The sequence below is a fragment of the Hypanus sabinus genome, chromosome 13, assembly GCF_030144855.1.
Source record: "Hypanus sabinus isolate sHypSab1 chromosome 13, sHypSab1.hap1, whole genome shotgun sequence".
NCBI lineage: Eukaryota > Metazoa > Chordata > Chondrichthyes > Myliobatiformes > Dasyatidae > Hypanus > Hypanus sabinus.
In genome coordinates, this window is record NC_082718.1 from 19,565,921 (window position 1) to 19,588,204 (window position 22,284).

Consider the following 22,284-nt stretch of genomic DNA (forward strand, 5'->3'; position numbering starts at 1 on the left):
ATCTGCAGATGCTGGAAATAAATTTTAAAAAAAACAACACGAAATGCTGGCAGTACTCCTGATGAAGGGTTTTGGCCCGAAACATCGTTATTACCTCCTCCCATAGATGCTGTCTGGCCTACTGAGTTCTGCCAGCATTTGGTGTTTTTTTTTACTTTGAACTTTAAACTGTTTCATTGACTTTGATAGTAAGTGTGCTTTGAACCTGAACCTTGAACAAATAGTCCCTCGTGGTTCATCGGAACACTTCAGGTGCAGAGATGGGGCCTGTCAGATCCTTGGCTGCTCCTGGAAGATGAGGACATCTCTGGAGTGCATACAGGTGAACACAAATGGTCACACAGAGCTCGGGCTCACTTGCCTGATACACCAGTCATCGGAGCAGAGGCATCAGGATAACGTTGGAGCTGTTGACGCCGAGGACCTTGATCTTCAGTGGTTGAGTTGGTGGTTCTCTGGCTGGGACATGGGCAGGCTTCTGCTCCACACAAACCGGTCCAAGGCATGGTTGATAAAACGTCTAGGGGCTGGCGAGGAGAGTATGTGTATGAGTGTGAGGGTGAGGTCGTTGACTGTTAGCATTGTGTAAAGATAATGAGGGCTTGTGATAGTGAGCTTTTTTTAGAACTAGGCATGTAAAGGATGATTTGCAGATATTACTCACAGCCTTATGAAGTTCTAATGCTTTTCAGATTAAATTAAGTTGAGGCCTGCCGTTGGTTGGGGTCCACTATGGATGTCAAGTCCCAGCTGTCTATGTCATACACAAACTAGCACAGTATGATATGGAGAGCAAACTGTTGCCCACGTAGCAAACATGAGGAAATTTGCAGATGCTGGAAATTCAAGCAACATACGCAAAATGTTGGTGGAACGCAGCAGGTCTTGGCCCGAAACACCGACTGTGCTTCTTCCTATAGATGCTGCCTGGCCTGCTGCGTTCCACCAGCATTTTGTGTGTGTGTTGCCCATGTAGCAAGCTCCTCCTCCCCAGGCAGCTGATGAATCCAAAAGAGTGCTAGAGACCGATATAGTTCGGCATCAGTGGTGCTGCAGGAGTTGCCAGTCTGTGTTGAACTAAGAGCAGGACTGCCTTAGGGACTCCAGCTCCAGCCTGGGGTTTACTCACAAAGCTTTCCCTGTGAGCAGCTATAGGCACAAAGCAGCAGAGGTTTAGACTTTTCCTTCTCCTAAATAAGCTTCCAGCCATTGATGAAGAGCCCCATCTGCCCAAAGTGACTGGTTTCAACGTGCCAAGAACCTGCCTTTGCCCCTTCTCCTGTCAGTAGAAACGGTTCCACTGGGCTTAGTAGATAAGCCACATGTGAATATCAGGAGCTGGACTTGGTGGTCAGAGGCTATTTGAGACATGCTACTGGGAGCATTTAATAGGTGGTGGGAGCTTATCCCCACTACCACCTCCGGATATAAAAACCTTAAGGAACCAAGGACTGAGGAATATGCCCACCGTGTTATTGACCCATAGCGGAGGAACATATGGTTGTTGACCATGAACCCAGCGTTTGCAGTGAACAATGCAGATGTTGAATTCTCCGACAACTGGCGCTTCCTGAAATCTCATTCATTGTGTTTCATTTCGACAAACTTATTGAAGTAAGGTAAAAAAAATAAAGCTGCAGAATTGAGCAATACACTGACAGAAATAAAATACTGTTTTTGTCTTCAAGTATTCGTTGCTAGAAACTTCTTCCACTAACACCACCGCTCGATTCAGTGTGGATAGTTTGGGTGAAATTTCCACAGCCGCTGCTTTGAATTATGAAAACGGGGACATGGTAGGAGAACTATTATTATTACTGAAGAACGTGAAGATCTTTTGCACAGATACGTTAGCCAGTATTTCATTCAGATCATTCAATCTGTTATTTCCTTGCAGGTTTTCTACGCTGTGGTGTCTATTAGTGACAATGTTACTTCCAGTCTTAGTTGCACAGGTACAGTGACCATCACTGTTACTGATGTAAATGACGAAACTCCAACCATCAGGTATAAGAGTTCCATTGTTGATGGGCAATATGAGCTCTTTCAATGATGATTGCTTTTCCATTTATTAATCAGGATATTTATCACACCTCCAGCTCATGTCCTATAAGCACTTTGATCCTGAATGAAGAAGTTGCTGCTGGAAAAACATTGATTACTTTATCTGCCTCTGATGATGATAACAATGATAATTTGACCTTCAGCTTTGGGATAAATGTGCCTGAGTTTGAAATCCACCAAGGTAGGAATATCATTAACTATGAATAATGAAAAGTGAGGCAGAGTGTGATCTGTTGGAAAGGTTATGTTTGCTGATGACGCTTGTCATGTTTTTGCCAACCTCTTGGAATGCTGTTCCTCATTAAATTCTGTTTTATGCCTGTTATATATGTGTCAAGTTTGCCTTTGGTTTGCAATTGCAATTGTGTGTGATTTTTGCTTTCTGTGTTTTCCACGCTTCATCATTCGAGGGAGAGGGTAGGACCACTCAAGGAAAAAGGAGGGAGCTTGACTGTTCAATGGTCCAATGGTTCCATTTAATATCAGAGAGTGTACACAGAACACAGCCTGAAATTCTTACTCTCCACAGACATCCATGAAACAGAAGAAAAACCCCAAAGAGTGAATGACAGAAAAAACCTAAGAAACCCAAAGCCCCTCCCACACACAAGCAGCAGCAGAAGCATCAACCCTCCCCCCACTTACTCCCTCAGCCACCACCCGCCAAACAAGCACAAGCAAATATGATCTGCAGTTCAACAAGAACTATTGTTCACCCGACAGTTGGACATGCAACAGACTCTCTCTTTCGTGAACAAGGGGAGAGAGAGAGGGATCAGTCCTTCCACAGAGAGAGGGGAGCCAAATAGCTCGCTGTTTCCATGTTACAGTCTGAAGCATCACTTTTCTTTTGACTTCCACTGACTGGAGAATCTGCAGCAAACTCTCTCTCACCATTGAGAGAGGGAGAGGGAGGGAGGAAGAGGGAGAGGGAGGGACATAGCCCAATTGCAGAGGATTCCAACAACTGTTTCAGTGCTCCAGTCTCCCACGATGCTTCAGTTCATGATATCAATGAGATATTGAGTCCACAGGGCTACTTTAGGTCACACCCTGAAGGCCCCTATCTTCAGGTAGCTCCTGGAGATATCGAAACCCAGCCCATCGGCAAGCTCCAGGAACAGGACCTCACCAAGGTGAAGAACTGCTGTTTGAGTGCATCTGTAGATCACGGACTCTGACAGAACCCCAGCTACCTTGAAAAAGAAAGAAGAGGGATTAGAAAGAAGAAGAATTTAAATTGTTATGAAGATGGGCTGGGTAGAAATTGCTCCTTGGCACCATCTTTCTGGAGGTGGATGATGTCCTAAATGAATATGCTGTCATCAGTGTTTACCAAGAAGGATGTGGAAGATAGTGAAATCAGTATGGAGTGCACTAATATGTTAAGCATTCTGAGATAAAGGAGGAGTTAGTTTGGGGTCTTTTTTTGGAACATTAAGGTGGATAAATCCTCAAGGTATGATGGGATGTACCCCAGGTTATGGAGAGAGGGAAAAGATGAGATTGCTGGGGCCTTGTTGAAGATATTTGTGTCCTCCTGAGCCTCAAGCATGGTCCTGGAAGACTGGCGAATAGCTAATGTGTAATGTAATGTGAAGTAAAATAGAGATAATCCTGGAATCCTGGAACGATAGCCTGACTTGTCTCACATCATTAGCAAGGAAGTTACTGGAGAGGATTCTTAGGGTTAAGACTTATGAAAAACTGTGGCTTAATTAGGGAGTCAACATGACTTTGTGCAGGGCAAGTCATCTTACTAACTTGATTGAGTTTTTTGAAGAGATGACAAAGATGATTTCTAAAGGTTGATCAATGGATATTGTCTACATGGATTTTAGTAAGGTGCTTGACAAAGCCCTTCTTAGGAGGTTCATCTAGAAGATTAAAATGCGTGGGATCCATGGTAACTTAGCCAATTGGGGCCATAATTGACAGGGAATTGTTTGGTGGGATTTAATCTGGCTGGAGATCCATGACTAGTGGTGTTCTACAGGGATCCATATTGAGACCTCTGCAGTTTGCAATATATATATATAAATGATTTGAATGAAAATGTAGATGGGTGGATTAGCAAATTCAAAGATGATACAGTGACTTGTGGTGTTCTGAATAGTATAGAAGATTACCGAAGGATATAATGGGCTATAGATCAGTTGCAGTTATGGGGCAGTGACTTGGCAGATGGAGTTTAATCTGGCCAAATTTGAAGTGTCGTAGTTTGAGACATTAAATTGGAAGAGTCAGTACGTTGTCAATGGCAAGCCCCTTGAACCCCAAGACCCCTCTGTAGATCACAGCATCTCTGTACTTGGGGATCTTAGGGTCTGACTCAATAGCTCCTGTACAGTGGCTGCAAAGGTTGGTAGCATGATAAAGAAGGCATTGAGTTCAAGAGTCAGGAAATGATGTTGTTCCTTTATACAATTCTTCTTAGGGCACATCTGGAATGTTGCATTTAGTTTTGGTTCACCCATTATTGGAAGGATGTCAAGGCTTTGGAGAGGGTGTAGAAGAGGCTTACAGGATGCAGCCTGGATTAGAGAGTACATACTGTAAGGAGAGGGCAGACTATGTTATTTTCCTGTCCAACACTAACCTTCCAAAACAGACATCCTCTTCCACTCTGTCACAGTAAATGGACAGAGGAAAATATACTCAGAATAATGTTTTCAAAACCAACTTGAAAACATTTATTTTGAAAATTCCTGGCTCATGAGAGCTTAAAATGGAAGTGGAATATTTGGAATAAGATTGAGAATCTCTAAATTATTCTACAGGAGTACATAGAAAAAAATGTAAACACTGAAACTACCCAGTCGTCAGCTCCATTAAGTTCCTTCAGCCCCATCTACAGTAGAATCTGCGGGTTCTCCATTAGCCTGATTGCCTACCTCAGAACAGAAGTAGAAGCAAGTCATCTTCAGTCCCTGCAGACTGACCAAGAAGCTTTTTAAAAAAATTATTTATTGATATATAGCATAGAATAGGCCCTTCGAACTGCAGCCTTTCAGCAATCCCCAATTTAACCCCAGCCTAATCACAGGACAATTTACAATGAGCAATTAACCTATCAATCTGTATATCTTTGGACTGTGGTAGGAAACCCACGCAGTCACAGCGAGAACATACAAACTCCTTACAGAGGGTGGCAGGAATTGAACCCGGGTCGCTGGTACAGTAAAGGGTTGTGTAAACCACAATGCTTCTGTGCCATCCCTTGGAATAAGACAGAGGATATCTTGGCACTTCTTTGTAGTTAGTAGTGCGATGTCATTTGTGATTTGTTACTGCTCAACTCTGCGACTGCGTAGAACATTTGAAGCTTTGCTTTTGAATTACATTTCTGATGAAGCGTCTTGGCCTGAAATCTTGACCGCTCTTTTCCCTTTGTAGATGCCGCTTGACCTTTTGAGTTCCTCCAGCATCTTGTGTGTGTTGCTTTGAATCATATTAGTGATTCCTTGTGCTATTTTCTCTTTATGATAATTTTCTATGTAGCAATCCATTGCAAAATATCTTGTGGACTCTAGTACTGTTGTCTGTTGTAGCTCAGGGTTCACAACTTAGAAATTCTGATCGACAGATCTATATTGTTATCTAATGTTATTGAGAGTAATTTGTTAAAATGTAAGCTTATCTCTTTCAGTTTCCAATACTGCAACAATTACCAATTCATTGAAGCTTGACTATGACAATGCCTCAACAATCAAATTATATACATTAAATGTAGTGGTTACAGACAGTGGGCTTAATACAGCAACGTGTAATCTGAACGTATCATTGGCTCCCATCAATGAAGCTCCTGTATGTGATGCTGACCTTGTAGCAGGTACATTTAACATGCTGAAACTAATGCTCATATCCTGGCGTTGAATAGTGATTGCAAAGATTTACTTTTACCTTTCTGGTCATGTTTTCTGCTTGCAAGCTAATGTCTTCATGCCTCAATTACCAGATGAGAACGCATGAAAATGATGGTGAACTGATGTGGGTTTTGTGCGGTCATAGCAGGAAACATGTCACAAAAAGCAATAAATTCAGCCTCCTGCTCTGTTTTAATGTATAGCTAGAAACACGAAGACTGGTGCCATTCCACGATGGGGAAATTCTACTGTCACATGGATTGTAACTTCTCTGAGTGCTAGTACATTTTTGTAGCAAATCCAACATAGAATTCAGCAATGCCATGCTGGACCTTGTTCAGAAGTACTTGCAATTCTTGGGCAAATGTAAAAAGGTGTCAAGTTTGGATGCTGGCCTCAGCTTGGTGAACTCAGTTTGCTGGAGATTTTGGTTATACTCGAATACTCGGGGAATTCTGCTGCAAAGCTCAGCTTCGCTTCAGTTTCCCAGTAGCAGCTAAGGAATGTGCTCACTAATGCTGCCCACAATCGAGGGCCTGCTCGCTGATCACAGGGCCCTGGGGACCTGTCCACTGACCCTGGTGGTCAAAGGATCTGGCCACTTTATCAGGTTAGATCTGAAACAGGACAAACAAATGTGTTCAATTCAGTGGAAATGATTATGGACATTTCCAAATGGAAGGAATACTCTGACGCATTCAAGTGCACAGTAAGTTCAAGAGCTGGCTAAGCTGATGTGTGTGGTTCGGCCGTTAAAATCTTTTTCATCAGCTTTAAAATTTGGGCTTCTTCAGGTCCATTGGCATGACGTTGCATTGTACAGGGCCCTGTCACTGTGCAAGGCCTTCCTAATTAGGATGCTGGCATTACTTATGGGCAAGACAATAAGGGTGCAGCTACAAGAAGTAATTACTACGTCAAAGTGAGTGCAAGTGGGAGACTCCGACCCAATATGTCCTACAATGAACAAGAGACCTCTTAGGTTTAGTTGTAGGCAATAAACTAGAGCCCAAATATAGAGCATTAAACATTCAATGCTGTGCTCCAAAGATAAATGACCAACATCTGCTAAAATTCTGGATTTAGTTTAAATTAATTATCGCTTGACCTGATAATGAGAAACTGTTGACCGGCAGGAGGTATGTACAAACTGCATGGGGTGCAAGCCAGACCATCTTCTTCACAGAAATCCTTGAGATCTCCAGAAATGTGATCTCTGGAAATCTTGGTGGAAATGAATCCAGAGCCTTGAACTGCTCAACACTGAGGAATCGTAAGAACAGAAGACATAGGAGAAGAATTTGGGCTTAAGGGCAGAGAGTGGTGGGTGCGTGGAATGCACTGCCAACAGCGGTAGTGGAGGTGGATACAATAGTGTCTTTTAAGAGACTCTTAGATAGGCACATAGAACCTAGAAAAATAGAGGACTGTGCAGTAAGGTATTTCTAAACGGCTTCTAGAATAGGTTACATGGTCTGCACAGCATTGTGGGCCAAAGGGCCTGTAATGTGCTGTAGATTTCTATGTTCTAAGGACCTTCAAGTCTGCTCCACCATTCAGTCATACCTGACTTATTACCCCTCTCAATTCCATTCTCCTACCTTTGACACCCTTACTAATGAAAAATCCATCAGTCTCTGCTTCAAATATACCTAATGAGATGGCCTCCACAGTTAGCTGTAGCAAAGAAAGCCATAGATTCACCACCCTTGGAACTAAAGAAATTCCTCCTGATCTCTGTTCTAAAGGATGACCTCCTGTCTGGAGGCTTCGCCCTCTAATCCTCGAACCTCCCACTATTCCAGTATTGGAAACATTCTCTCCATGTCCACTCTATCCAGGCCTTTCAACTTTCAATAGGTTTCAATGGGATTTTGTCTCATTCTTCTAAACTCCAGTGAATACAGGGCTAAAGCCATCATGCAATCCTCATACATTAACCCCTTCATTTCTAGACTCATTTTTATTAGTTTTCTCTGGACCCTCTGCAATGCCAGCACATCCCTTCCTAGGTATGGCGCCCAAAACTCCAAACAGAACTCCAAATTTAGTCTGGCCAATGACTTATAAAGCCTCAGCATCAGGTTCTTGCTTTCTATTCTAGTCACCTCAAAATGAATGCCAACATTACATTTACCTTCTTTGCTACCAACTCAACCGCCAAATTTTATTTATTTAGAGATACGGGGTCCTAGCAGGCCCTTCTGGTCCATTGAGCATGCATTGCCCTGTTATACCCATGTGACCAATTAACCCACCAACCCAAATACCTCTTAGAAAGTAGACTGTAGCTGAAGCAACTGGTGGAAGCCCATGCGGTCACAGGGAGGATGTACAAATTGCTTACGGACGGTGACGGGAATTGAACCTGGGTCACTGGCACTGTAATGACCTTTAGAGAATTCTGCACTTGGATTCCTAAATCCCTTTGTACCTCTGATTTCCAAACTTGCTCTCCATTTAGAAAATAGTCTATGCCTTTATTCTTTCTACCAAAATGCACAACCATACTCCCCCCCCCCCCCCCACCCCCCACTGTTCACTGTATTCTACTTGCCTGAATCCTGGAGGGAAGCTCAGACAGAAGACCTTTACAAACAGAAACTCTGTATCCAACCTGGTAACTGGAGATTTGGGATTTAACCTGTCACCGGGTTTTGAAGACCAGACTTATTGCTCCTAAATGCCATACAAAATAGGTGGGAATTGTTCAAACTCTAGAGCATGTGATATAGAGGCCCTTTACATCCTTAAGGTACAGGAGCTTCACCTTTGAAATAAAAACCACACATCTAATGTCCGCAGTTTGCTGCAGACTTGTCAGCAGCCAAGGACTCCAAGTGTGGCCTTTCCTGTTATACTGCCAGACAGCTTTCTGAAATAATACAAGGTACTTCTCTTTTCCCTCAAATATATTCCCACAAAAACAATAGCCTTTCATTATTGAGAAATAATGATCTGCTAAGAAAGCTTGTCCTCAATAGCCACAACTAGTCGAATTTATTTATTTCTGCATTGGAATTAATAGCAAGACTAAAGTGAAAAGCATAGTTAGATTATTCTAATACCAAATCATCAGTTTATCTAAATGATATATTAATTCACTGCCAATATTAATAGTTCTTAAAGAATCTGTTTACCCAGAGGGTGGTGAATTTGTGAATTCATTGCTGTGGAGGCCAAGTCAATGGGTTTATCGGAAGCATAGGTTGATAAGATCTTGATTACTAAGAGCATCAAAGGTTAAGGTGAGAAGGCAGGAGAATGGGGTTGAGGAGGGAAATAAATCAGCGTCAGACTAATGAGCTGAATGGGCTGATTTTACTCCTATGTCTTACGGTCTAATGTAAAAATGAAACCTAACTTAATGAATAAATCTCTTTCGTTATAGGACCAGCAGTTACTATTCCAGAGACCACGGCTGTTGGTACTTTGGTGTACAAGTTAACTGCATCTGATCCTGACGGAGATTCTTTACAAGTAAGTAAGTTTTAATCATGGATTGCTTCTGCTTTTAATTAAGGCATAAAATTTAGGATTCCAATGTCATCTTGAACCATTTTCGCCTGGGATGTATTAATTTGCAAAGTCTATAACATTCCAGTGTGAGACCTCCTGAGAAGATCAGAAGACAAAAAGAAACAGAGTTAGACCGTTTATGTATTTTATTCAATGATCGAAAAAAAATATTTAATTAAGATTTGTTTCAATTAGCCTAATGGTAATCCTAAGATATTAGTGAAGGTGCCTGACCTTTGGGAAAACCAATCATTTCACTGCTTGACGGATGTTCACATTGACCTTTCCCAACTGCTTTTAGACAGCGATTCCTTCCCTTTCCTATTATGTAAATATATATTTCTTCCCTAATTCCTTTAAATGTCATTTCCATCATCTGCTTTGTCCTGTTTCACCTCTTTTCTCCATTCCTGTTATCTCCACCACCATTCCTCATAGCACCCACTCCCTCATATTTTTTTCCCATTAACTCATCTACTTTCATAACAACTAATTTGTTTTCCTCATCCACTCGCTTTGGTCCTTTTCTTTCTCCACCCTGTTAGCCATCACCAAATGCACAGCTTGTCTCACAGTTCCCATCATTTCCCATCTCCAACAGGATCCAGTTATCTTTCCCTGTACGTGCACTGCTTGACCTGAATATTGCACTTGTCCAGACTTTCCCTTACCAACAGCACATGATCTGGGCCAGTGAAATATTAGCTCCAAGCTTGGAGTTTGCTTTACAAAATCAGGTATGGGCATCGATGATAACGGGTCTGAGGTCTGAATCCCGAACAATGCAGAAGTTCCCTTTCCTTGTGTTTGATTTCAACAATTGTATGTTAAACTAAGAGAGAAAGTAAGGTACTTCTGCAACTGAAGTAAACATTACACTTACAGAAATTTTACTTTTCATTATTTTTCAAGTATTCCTTCCTGGCAAGCTCTTCACACAACACTACTGCTCGATTTAGTTTGGATACTTTGGGCAAAATTTCAACAGCAGCTGCACTGAATTTTGAAAACGGTGACATGGTAGGAGATACATAATAATTATTGAATAATGAGAAGGTCCTCAGCATAAATGTAATAGTCAACATTTCATTAAAGCTATTTACTCTGTTTTCTATTGTTTTTGAGAAGATTTGCAATAGATACACTTTATTCCAACTGTGTTTTAGATTTCAATCTGTTGTTTCCCTGCAGGTTTTCTATGCTGTGGTGTCTATTAGTGACGATGTTACTTCCAGCCTTAGCTGCACAGGTACCGTGACCATCACTGTTACTGATGTAAATGACGAATCTCCAACCATCAGGTACTTTGAACTGTTGGCAGACAAGATTGTTTCTCTTGTGATGATCGCTTTTCAGTTTATTAATTAGAACATTTTTCCCAATTCAGCTCCTGCCCTTTGAGCACCTTGATCCTGAATGAAGAAGATGCTGCTGGAAAAACATTGATCACTTTGTTCGCTTCAGATGGTGATGACAACGATAATCTGACTTTTAGCTTTGCAGTAGATGAGCCCAACTTTGAAATCCACCAAGGTAGGAATAGTAGCAAGTGAAATGGAATAAAGTCTACAAGCTATAGGAGAGAAATTGTTAATATATTGGGGAAGCTCCCAGAACATTACTCACAGTGAACACAATCTGTGCAATTTGTGTCAACTGTGTAACATTGGCGTATTGTTCTGTCTCACTTTTGCATGAGTCTGACTGTCTCACTTTTGTCTGTCTCACTTTTGCTGAAAATCTCTTTACTCTGACATTCCCTTCATCAAACTGAACAATGAAAGAAAGAAAGAAGAATACCCTTAACTCCTGGTGGAGTTATCGGGGCGCCGTCACGACAAGCTTTTTGCACTGATCTTTTTGGTGATTGCTCATCATGTGGCATTTCTGTAGCATTCTCCAGTTCTTTTTTTTATGAGGTCGGGTTGCTAGCTCGACACTCAACCCAGCACAGATGGAAAGCGTGCAAGGGAGCTGGCTAGATTCAAACTCGGGACCATTCGCCCCGGAGTCCAGCACGGATGTCACTGTGCCACCAACTGGCCTAACTGAACAATTCTCCTATTAAGAATCAACATCTCTCAGTAGTAATACATTGCATTTTTAAAAAATTATAATAATGTATGCTGAAATCACAACGATCATAATAATGGTTCTCTTACACAGTCTGGCATGTGGTTGTGAGCTAATTTAGTAACTGGTACTAAACATGGGGGAAGGTGGGGAAGGAGATTTTCTGATATTGTCTTACATGTTTCTTTTATATTTCAGTTTCTGACACTGCAATAATTACCAATTCATTGAAGCTAGACTATGAGAATACCTCAACTATCAGATTCTATACACTAAGAACAGTTGTTGCAGATCAGAGCGGTAACATAGCAATGTGTAACGTGAATGTATCTCTGAATCCCGTCAATGAAGCTCCCATTTGTGAAGCTAGTTTTGAAGCAGGAACAGGTGAACACCATTAATATTAACCTTGACTGAGAGTTAATCAGTGATTGTAAGAGTTTGACTTTGTTTTTTTTTCCTGTGAAATTTTCATTTTTGTCCTTGCTCTTGTACCAGAGTTTGGGGAAAACTGGCAACAGGACTCCAGCACTGTTCTTGTGACAGAACAAGGAGAACTGCTCGCCCCAGTCATCTATCTGCTCTGATGCCTTCTTCGCTTTCAAACCATGCCATAGGCTTTCGCCAACAGGAATTGTCATAGATAGGAAAGAAATAATGCCTGACCTCAAAGTTTACCACATACATTCTCATAAATAATTTAGGGAGAAATAAAGCTAGTCCTCAAACCATTGGGAATTGTTTACTTCTTGCCATGGAATAATTCCTCAGTCAAAAGTGAAAAGGTCTTTTCAGTTTCTTTGAACACTGAACTATTAGAACATCAGAATTAGGAATTTACTTCCATTAGCTCCATCATAAGACCACAAAATAAAGGAGATGAATTAGGCTGTTTGGCCCATCGAGTCTTTCTTCATGGCTAATCCATTTTCTGTCACAGCTCCAATCTCCTGCTGTTTTCCTATATCCCTTCATGCCCTGACCAATCAAGAATCTATCATCCTTTGCCTTAAGTATACCCAATGTCTTGGCCTCCACAGCCACCTGTGGTAACAAATTCGCCACTCTCTGGCTAAATAACTTCCTCCTCATCTCTGTTCTAAAAGGACACCCCTCTGTTTTGAGGCTGTCCTAGACTCCCCCCACCATAAGAAACATCTTCTCCACTTCCACTCTATCAACATTGGATAGGTTTCAAGGAGGTCACCCCTCATTCTTCTGAATTCCAGCGAGTAGAGGACCAGAGCCATCAAAAGCTCCTCATATGATAAGCCTTTCAATCCCAGAATCATTTTCCTGAACTTCCCTTGCTTGAACCCTCTCCAATGTCAGCACAGTCTTTCTTAGATAAAGGGACAAAATCTGTTCACATGTACATGATCAAAGGTGTAATGTTAAATTATTTCCACTGGTGCAGGACCATCAGTCACCATTCCAGAGACAGCCGCTATTGGTACCTCTGTTTATAAATTAACTGCGTCTGATCCTGATGGAAATACTTTGCAGGTAAGTCTTTTCTACAGGATATTTGTTCGTAAAGTTTAAAGATGTAAAACAGAACATAATTTCAGTCTAATTTTGATTCACTTTTGTCCAGAATAACTAACCAACGTGTAAATTGCAACTGAACTTTGGGCTTGACTTGTAGAAACCACTCAAATAGGTGACTCAAAGATTACTGAAATAAGTCTAAATCCTGAATGACCCTGAATTCCCATTCCACATCTTTCATTTTAACTAATCAAGGTTGAGAAAAGAGATAAGTTGAAGACCCTGCGGGTTAATAATAGAAGAACAAATTAAGCGAGCAGCTGGACATCTGAGTTAAAAATGAGCTGCTGTCAATACACAGCAAATCTTCAAGAACACATGGAGGGAGAAATGGAGAATTCTTTCTTACTTATTTACTGCCTGTTATGCTGCAGGCGTTTAGGACAGCAATGAATACCGGCCACACACAGATGTAGAAGGATTCTTTATTGCTCATCTGTAACAATTTTTTGACCAGTTAAAGTTGTTAGCCCTGAATGGAACTCCTGAACCTGGAGGACCAGTGGACCACTCTTGGTCTGGCCTCTACCCTTTGAACTGTTTGGCATGGACCAAAACATAAGGCCCTGACTCTAGCCAATATAACTCACACAAGTCTCCAAGCCCTACGACAAGGTGGTGGTTCTTTTGGAGGAGAATTGTTTCTGTATGTCGACATTTCAGGCTTTAAGATGAAGGGAAAAGAGGAAAGGAGAGAGAGAACAAAAGGACATAGAGTAGAGGAGAATAGATGAAGATACAGAGGAGACAATACAAACCTACCTAAATGAGTATAGCTGCAGAATGGGACATGATGCTCACTTAAATCTTACTTTGCTTTACTTTTCAGTATTCCATTCTGCCAAATTCCACCCCCAACTCTACCGCTCGATTTAGCGTGGATAATTTGGGATTAATTTCTACAGCATCTGCTTTAAATTTTGAAAATGGTGACATGGTAGGAGAAGTTTTGTCAATAATAATAAACATGTTTTCCTCACAGTTACTTTGCCCTATGCACTATATAGAGTATTTCCTTCAAATCCTTCTTTGTGTTCATTCCTCCAGCTTTTCTATGCTGTGGTAGCTATTAATGACAGCGCAACTACAAGCCTCGGGTGCACAGGCACAGTGACAATCACAGTAACTGATGTAAATGATGAAAGTCCGACATTCAGGTACATTACCTGACTCTTCATATTGACGGACAAGATCAGTTGCATTGTATATTAAATATTCTTTAGTTTATTAATCAGAACATTTACAACACTTCAGCTCCTGTCCAGTGAGTACTTTGATCATGGATGAAGAAGTTCCTGCTGGGACAGCAGTGATCACCTTATCTGCCTCGGATGATGATGACAATGAGAACCTAACCTTTAGCTTCGCAGTAAATGAACCTGTCTTTGAAATCCACCAAGGTAGGAATACCATTTAGCAAGAACAATGGAGCGAGGCAGAGTAAAACTCCAACCATTTCAAAGGGTTAAATTCCAGTGTTATATTTTCTGAAATTCCTCTGACATTGCTTACAGGGAATTCCTGTATGTGTGAGGTCCATGACTATTGTATTAAACCTCTAAACTTACTGACAACACACACAAAATGCTGGCCTTGCCTTTATAGCACTTTCATGCGTTCTTCCTTCTCCAGTGTAGCAGATATTTACTGTAACACTTCTGTATTTTGACTTCAAATTGTAATGCTTCCTCGTGTTTAATTGTGCTCTTTGTTTTTGTGTATAACCATGAAGTATCAGTTGCATGCAAATGACTGTCCATTCCCTGGTATATTCCTCTCAGTGTGATCTGATTTATCGTGTCATAATGGGTAAGTATGGGGAATCTCTATGGATTTCCAATTTTCAGTTATGTTTCTGATTCCTTGGGCTACTTTGATTAAGAAGAATCAAAATACCCTATCGTTAGTTATTCACCTGATGTGTTTATTCTGTTCCATTGCTCACGAACTAAAGATCACAGGCATCAGAAGGTAGAAGTTGTCACGTGTAGTACTTTGCTAATAGCTGGTATTGATCCATGTTTCATTTGGTTGCAACATGTCGCTTTTTGCCTTACAGTTGCCAACACTGCAATAATCACCAATGCACTTAAACTGGACTATGACAATGACTCTGTTGTCAAATCCTACACACTAAATCTAGTCGTTACAGACCTTCAAGATAACACGGCAATGTGCAACCTGGATGTAGCCTTGCTTTCCATCAATGAAGCTCCTATATGTGAGGCTGATTTTGAAGCAGGGACAGGTGAGTATATTCAGCCTAGAGTTAAGTGGTGATCACAAGTGGGATTTTCTCTGAAGGCTGTATCTTCATACTTATTAGTTCATTTTCCCATTTTAATTTGATTTAGTTTACATGAATTTTATTTAGATCTTTGACTTGTGCCTTATTAATAAGGTTAAAGCTCATGGGATCCAAGGGAAAATATCAAATTGGATTAAAGTTGGCCCAGTAGAAGTAAGTAAAGCTTGATGGTCAAGAGAAGCTTTGGTGACTGGTGAGTTGTGTTCAGTGGGGTTTTGCAGAGCTTAGTATGAGCAGCCTAACCTTTTATATGAATTGGACTCAAGTGCAGCAATTGTTGTATGTTTTCTGATGACACCTAAATTGATAGTGTGGTTGATAGTGAGACTTCAGGAAGTTATCTGTGGGGAATTGTTTCCGGGACCCTCGCGGATACCAAAAGACGCGGATGCTCAAGTTCCTTATTCAACCTGTTGCAATGCGGTGGACCTTAGGACCCAGCAGAACCCCAGACCTTATTTAACCTGTCTTAGTGTGGTGGACATTAGGACCCGGTGGTGGAGCTCTGAATCCACAGTGTTTCTGTTCACGAAAATGATCATGATCACGATTGAAAATAAAGTGGAAATAATAAAGTGATTGGAAAGAATTGAAATGCCATTGGTCATTGGAAAAGTGTTAGGCTACAGTTGGTCAACGATCAGAACAATTTTAAAGGATAAAGTGAGAAAGGCCCTGCCCCAATGAAAGCTACAATTATTACTAAGCAATGCAGTGGTCTAATTTTGGGGTTTTGGGTTTTTGATCCTCCACATCAACCTGGCACGAATGGAGAGCACACTTGGAAGTGGTCTGTCACTGGATCAAACTTGGGAGCTTCCATTCCCAAGCCCGGCACAGAAACATACGTTCTTAAGTACTTTATATGCATAGAAAGGTAAAATATATACTACATACTAAGACAAACATTTGACTAACTGACGCTAAATAACACCGGACGTACCTGTTCCGACTTACTTAGTAAGAGAACTTACGATTTTCTTTCGATTCCAATCCACGATAAACTACGCACATCCTCCTGTACACTTTAAATCACCTCTACATTGCTTATAATACCTAATACAATGTAAATGCTATGTAAATAGTTGTTATACTGCATTGTTTAGGGAATAATGACAAGAAAAAAAGTCTGTATGTGCTCGAACAACAAGTGCTGGAAGAGCACTTCCGGGTTTTCTCACTTTGCGGTTAGTTGAATTTGCGCATGCGGAACTCGTGGATAAGGAGGGCGGACTATATACTTTAGCTGAGAGAAGCATAAAGTGAATGCATTTGAAGAGGGAGGGGTGTGAAAAACAGGACAAAGGGATACATAATATAAAGTAAAATACTATAGAGGAACTCTGAGGAACCTTACAGTGTATATTCACTGACTCGCAAAGGTCAATTGAAGAGGCATATGAGATATGTTTACTTTCGTTGGCTGAGGTTTAGAATACGAAGACTGGGAGCTGGCACTGGAACTGTACCAACCACCAATTAGCACACACATCTGGATGAAGGGTCTTGGGCCAAAAAGTCGGCTGTTTACTCTTTTCCATAGACGCTGCCTGGCCCGCTGAATTCCTCCAGCATTTAGTGTATGTCGCTTGGATTTCCAGTAACTGCAGCTTTTCTCATTTGTGAAACACCAATTAGGCCTCTTCTCCGTTTCCAATCACAGTCCAAAGACATACGGGTTAGTAGGTTAATTGGTCATTGTAAATTGTCCTGTGATGAGGTTAGGATTAAATAGGTGGATTGCTGGTCGGTGAGGCTCATTGGAAAGGAAGGGCCTGTTCCGTGCTGGTTCACTAAATAAATAAAATAAATATTCCTAGGAAGGAAGTGCAGAAAGACTCAGGGAACATTTACACGATTGGTGCCCAATTGTGGCCATTGCAGAGACTTGATGGCTCAGGGGCAGGAATGGTTACTTCGAGTGCCAGGCTTTAGATGTTTCAGAAAGGACGGAGGGAGGCAAAAGAGGTGGGGATGTGGCACTGCTGATCAGAGATAGTGTCACAGCTGCAGAGAGGGTGGACATCATGGAGGGATTGTCTACGGAGTCTCTGTGGGTGGAAGCTAGGAACAGGAAGGAGTCAATAACTCTATTAGGTGTTTTCTTTTAATAGACCACCCAATAGTAACACGGACATTGAGGAGCAGATAGGGAAACAGATTCTGGAAAGGTGTAATAATAACAGGGTTGTGGTGGTGGGCGATTTAATTTCCCAAATATCGACTGGCATCTCCCTAGAGTGAGGGGTTTAGATGGGGTGGAGTTTGTTAGGTGTGTTCAAGAAGGTTTCTTCACATAATATGTAGATAAGCTTGCAAGAGAAAAGGCTGTACTTTATTTGGTATTGGGCAATTAACTTGGTCAGGTGTCAGATCTCTCAGTGGGAGAGCATTTTGGAGATAGTGATTGTAATTCTATCTCCTTTACCATAGCATTGGAGAGGGATAGGAACAGACAAGTTAGGAAAGTGTTTAATTGGAGAAAGGGGAAGTATGAGGCTATCAGGCAGGCACTTGTAAGCATAAATTGGGAACAGATGTTCTCAGGGAAATGTACGGAAGAAATTTGGCAAATGTTCAGGGGATATTTGCGTGGAGTTCTGCATAGGTACATTCCAATGAGACATGGAAAGGATGGTAGAGTACAGGAACCGTGGAGTACAAAGGCTATTGTAAATCTAGTCAAGAAGAAAAGAATAGCTTATGATAGGTTCAAAAAACTAAGTAATGATAGAGATCTAGAAGATTATAAGTCTAGCAGGAAGGACCTTAAGAAAGAAATTAGGAGAGCCACAAGGGGCCATGAGAAGGCCTTGGTTGACAGGATTAGGGGAAACCCCAAGGCATTCTACAAGTATGTGAAGGGCAAGAGGATAAGACATGAGAGAATAGGACCAATCAAGTGTGACAGTGGAAAAGTGTGTATGAAACCGGAGGAGATAGCAGAGGTACTTAATGAGTACTATGCTTCAGTATTCACTACGGAAAAGGATCTTGGCGATTGTAGGGATGACTTACAGCAGACTTGAGCGTATACTAGAGGTGGTTCATTTTGGTAGGTCAAATATGATGACAGAATATAGTATTAATGGTAAGACTCTTGGCAGTGTGGAGGATCAGAAGGATCTTGGGGTCTGAGTCCATAGGACACTCAATACTGCTGCTCAGGTTGACTCTGGTTAAGAATGTATATGGTGCGTTGGCCTTCATCAATTGTGGGATTTAGTTTAGGAGTCGAGGGATAACGTTGCAGCTACATAGGACCCTGGCCAGATCCCACTTGGAGTACTGTGCTCAGTTCTGGTCACCACACTGTAGGAAGGATGTGGAAACCATAGAAAGGGTGCAGAGGAGATTTACAAGGATGTTGCCTGGATTGGGGAGCATGCCTTATGAGAATAGGTTGAGTGAATTCGGCCTTTTCTCCTTGGGGTAACGGAGGATGAGAGGTGACCTGATTGAGGTGTATAAGATGATGAGAGGCATTGATCGTGCGGATAGTCAGAGGCTTTTTCCCAGGGCTGAAATGGTTCCCACAAGAGGACACAGGTTTAAGGTGCTGAGGAGTAGGTACAGAGGAGATGTCAGGGGTAAGTTTTTTACTCAGAGAGTGGTGAGTGCTAGGAATGGGCTGCCAGTGACGGTGGTGGAGGTGGGTTCGATCGGGTCCTTTAAGAGACTCCTGGACAGGTACATGAAGCTCAGAAAACTAAAGGGTAACCCTAGGTAATTTCTAAGGTAAGGACATCTTTGGCACAGCATTGTAGGCTGAAGGGCCTGTATTGTGCTGTAGGTTTTCTATGTTTCTAATTAAGGTCACAAGAACAGACTGGCAGGACTGGAATTTTCTCAGGAGGGAAGAGACACTGAGGGGATATTTAACAGGCGTATAAAATAATGAGAGGTTTAGGCAGAGTGAATAGCCCTGCTGCAGCTACAGAGAGCCATATCCTTTTCATTATTCTCTCTTCTAATATCTGTACCTTACTTTTTATCCCATGACGTGATCCCCTGTTCTATATACCTATGGTCTGCAACAGCCTACCTTCCCACCCATCAGGCTATGAGATCTCGAAATCAAAGGCTAAAACTATTTGGTCCAGGTATGTGCTTGCATCTCTTGAGCAAATACGGCATCAAAATTGCTGAGCTTGGAATCTGAACTGCTGAATTATGTTGCATCAGTGATGGGGAGCCTAGCCCCCAGTGTGGTGAACTATGTATACCTGTCTGTACATGCCCCTCTGCTGACTGCTCCTGTGGCTCCTCCCACAGACCCCTGTATAAAGGCGATTGGGGTACTGCTCCTCCCACAGTCTTTGACATGTCGTGCTCCCTTTTGCTGTTAATAAAAGCCAATCGTTCACTTCCAGTCTCCGAGAGTTATTGATGGTGCATCACCCAGGAAAGACCATGGTCTGCAATACAACAAAGAGTAATCGTTCACCCAACAATCTGACACACCACAGGCTGTCCCTCTCCCCAATAAAGGGACAGGGAGGTGTCACCTTTTCATAGTGAGAGGGGAGGCATAACAAAACAACTCGCTGATTTGCAGTGAGAAAGTCTGCTGCGCTGCTTTTTCCAGATTCTCTGACTCAAGGCTCGGCAACAAACTCTCCCCCACCAACGACACAGACAGAGAGAGACTCCCGCGATTTTCCCCCAGCAGCTGATCTGCTGTTTCCGATGTCCCGTTTTCTATCATGGTGCCTCAGACAGCAGTAACGGCATAGAGTCACAAAGGGCCGCAAAGCCTCAGAACCCCACACAGTGTCCTCAGAATTTTGAAAAGCGGCTGATTTGAGCCCCCGGGAACGGGGCTCACCACCGCAAAGAACCAAAGACCAAGGTCAGGGTCTCCAATAGGACCTGTCCACCCTGAAAAGGAAAAAGGGAGACAGCAAAGGTAGAAATTAAGCTGTTTCTGCAGATGAGCTCAAAGGAGTCACTGTTAAGTGCCATCGTAGCTCCATCCCTCATACCTCCATCCCTCATACCTCCTTCTTGCATGGAAGGAGCACATTTGGCTCATTGAACAGAATCTATTCCTCCACTAACTTTCCTGGTAACTTTCATACAAACAGCACCAGAGGTCAGATTTGAACCTGGGTCACTGGATCTATGAGGGGGCAACAACATTATTTGAACCACTGGCGGTACCAGGTCCTCAATTGCACATCTAGGTACTTTTGGACAATTAATTGCAGAGGCTTACCAATATCCAGGTGGGAGAAAATACTCATCTCCCCTCTAGTCCTGCCAATTATTTTACATTTATGTCCCTTAGTTTTTTACCATCTACTGATCCTTCCTTCCTGTTGATTCTGTCTATGCTCCTCATAGTAACACCTCCCGTCAACCATCCCTGTTCTGTGGAAAATAATCCAGTAACACCTCCCGTCAACCACCCCGTTCTGTGGAAAATAATCCAGTAACACCTCCCGTCAACCACCCCTATTCTGTGGAAAATAATCCAGTAACACCTCCCGTCAACCACCCCTGTTCTGTGGAAAATAATCCAGTAACACCTCCCGTCAACCACCCCTGTTCTGTGGAAAATAATCCAGTAACACCTCCCGTCAACCACCCCGTTCTGTGGAAAATAATCCAGTTTTATTCGATCGTTCATCAGCACTACAAATTTTCAGCTTTGGCAACAGGCTCATAAATCTCTGTGGCCTCTGATGCACCATCAATAACTCACACTGAGACGTAGGCGAGATATCGGCTTTTATTGACTGGAAGAAGGAACCAGGAGTGAGTGTCTATCATACAAGGTCCTGGAGACTGAGGCCGATCTTCAGGCCGCAGGTCTCCTTTATACAGGGGCCTGTGGGAGGAGCCACAGGAGCAGTCAGCAGGGGCGTGTCCCGACAGGCACATAGTTCACCACATTCACCCCCCCTTCGTTTGAAAAAGTCCTCATGTAGCGAAGGTTCTTACAAGTCAAGCCGATCAGGCGGTCGAATCTGTCGCTGCGATCTACGTAGCACCGGCTGTGACCGCGTAGGTGCCGGCAACATTGGCGATTGCACAGGGGACGGGGGTTGCGCGTGTTCTTGCCCACTAGGCGCCGGTGATCCCTCATGCATGTGCGAGGCGCCTGGTATAAATGCGTACGAAACGCCCGGTATACAAGTGTCGTGAGGAGTCTGTGTAGGGCCTGGTGAGTACGGTGTCACCTCTGGTGCAGGGTTCACAGTTACCGGAGAGCCTTCAGGGTAGTGGTCTGCTGCACCTGCGGGTGCCAGGTCGCGGATGGAGACCGTGTCCTCCCGCCCATCAGGTAAGACCACGTAAGCATACTGGGGGTTCGCATGGAGAAGGTGAACCCTCTCCACCAGCGGGGAGTATTTATTGCTCCTCACATGTTTCCGGAGCAGCACTGGCCCCGGGGACGTCAGCCAAACTGGTAGGGTGGTCCCAGTGACAGACTTCCTGGGAAAAGAGAATAGGCGTTCGTGAGGGGTGGCATTGGTGGACGTACATAACAGAGAGCGGATAGAGTGCAGTGCCTCAGGGAGGACCTCCTGCCATCGAGAGACCGGCAACCCTTTGGACTTAAGGGCTAAAAGTGTGGCCTTCCACACTGTGGCATTCTCCCGCTCTACCTGGCCATTACCCCGGGGATTATAACTCGTGGTCCGACTGGTAGCAATGCCCCTAGCTAGCAAGTACTGGCGCAGCTCCTCACTCATAAAGGAGGACCCTCTATCACTGTGGATATAGCAGGGATACCCGAACAGAGTGAAGAGCTGGCGCAGGGCTTTTATGACGGACGTGGCAGTGGTGTCGGGGCAGGGGATGGCAAAGGGGAACCGTGAGAACTCGTCAATAACACTGAGAAAATAGACATTGCGGTCAGTGGAGGGAAGGGGGCCCTTAAAGTCAACACTCAGG

At 42.9% G+C, this 22,284-nt stretch overlaps 1 protein-coding gene across 1 annotated transcript in view; it reads left to right on the forward strand.

Annotated features, from left to right (window-relative positions):
- The first annotated feature begins 295 nt into the window (after positions 1-295).
- Positions 296-22,284, forward strand: part of LOC132404307 (cadherin-23-like) — a 99,910-nt gene continuing 77,921 nt past the window's right edge. The window contains exons 1-14 of the mRNA XM_059988480.1: positions 296-559; positions 1,898-2,007; positions 7,067-7,203; positions 9,322-9,410; positions 10,109-10,186; positions 10,362-10,469; positions 10,641-10,750; positions 10,837-10,982; positions 11,721-11,909; positions 12,940-13,028; positions 13,903-14,010; positions 14,121-14,230; positions 14,328-14,473; positions 15,133-15,321. Of these exons, the coding sequence (XP_059844463.1) occupies positions 296-559; positions 1,898-2,007; positions 7,067-7,203; positions 9,322-9,410; positions 10,109-10,186; positions 10,362-10,469; positions 10,641-10,750; positions 10,837-10,982; positions 11,721-11,909; positions 12,940-13,028; positions 13,903-14,010; positions 14,121-14,230; positions 14,328-14,473; positions 15,133-15,321 (1,873 nt within the window). The remainder of the gene's footprint in view (positions 560-1,897; positions 2,008-7,066; positions 7,204-9,321; positions 9,411-10,108; positions 10,187-10,361; positions 10,470-10,640; positions 10,751-10,836; positions 10,983-11,720; positions 11,910-12,939; positions 13,029-13,902; positions 14,011-14,120; positions 14,231-14,327; positions 14,474-15,132; positions 15,322-22,284) is intronic.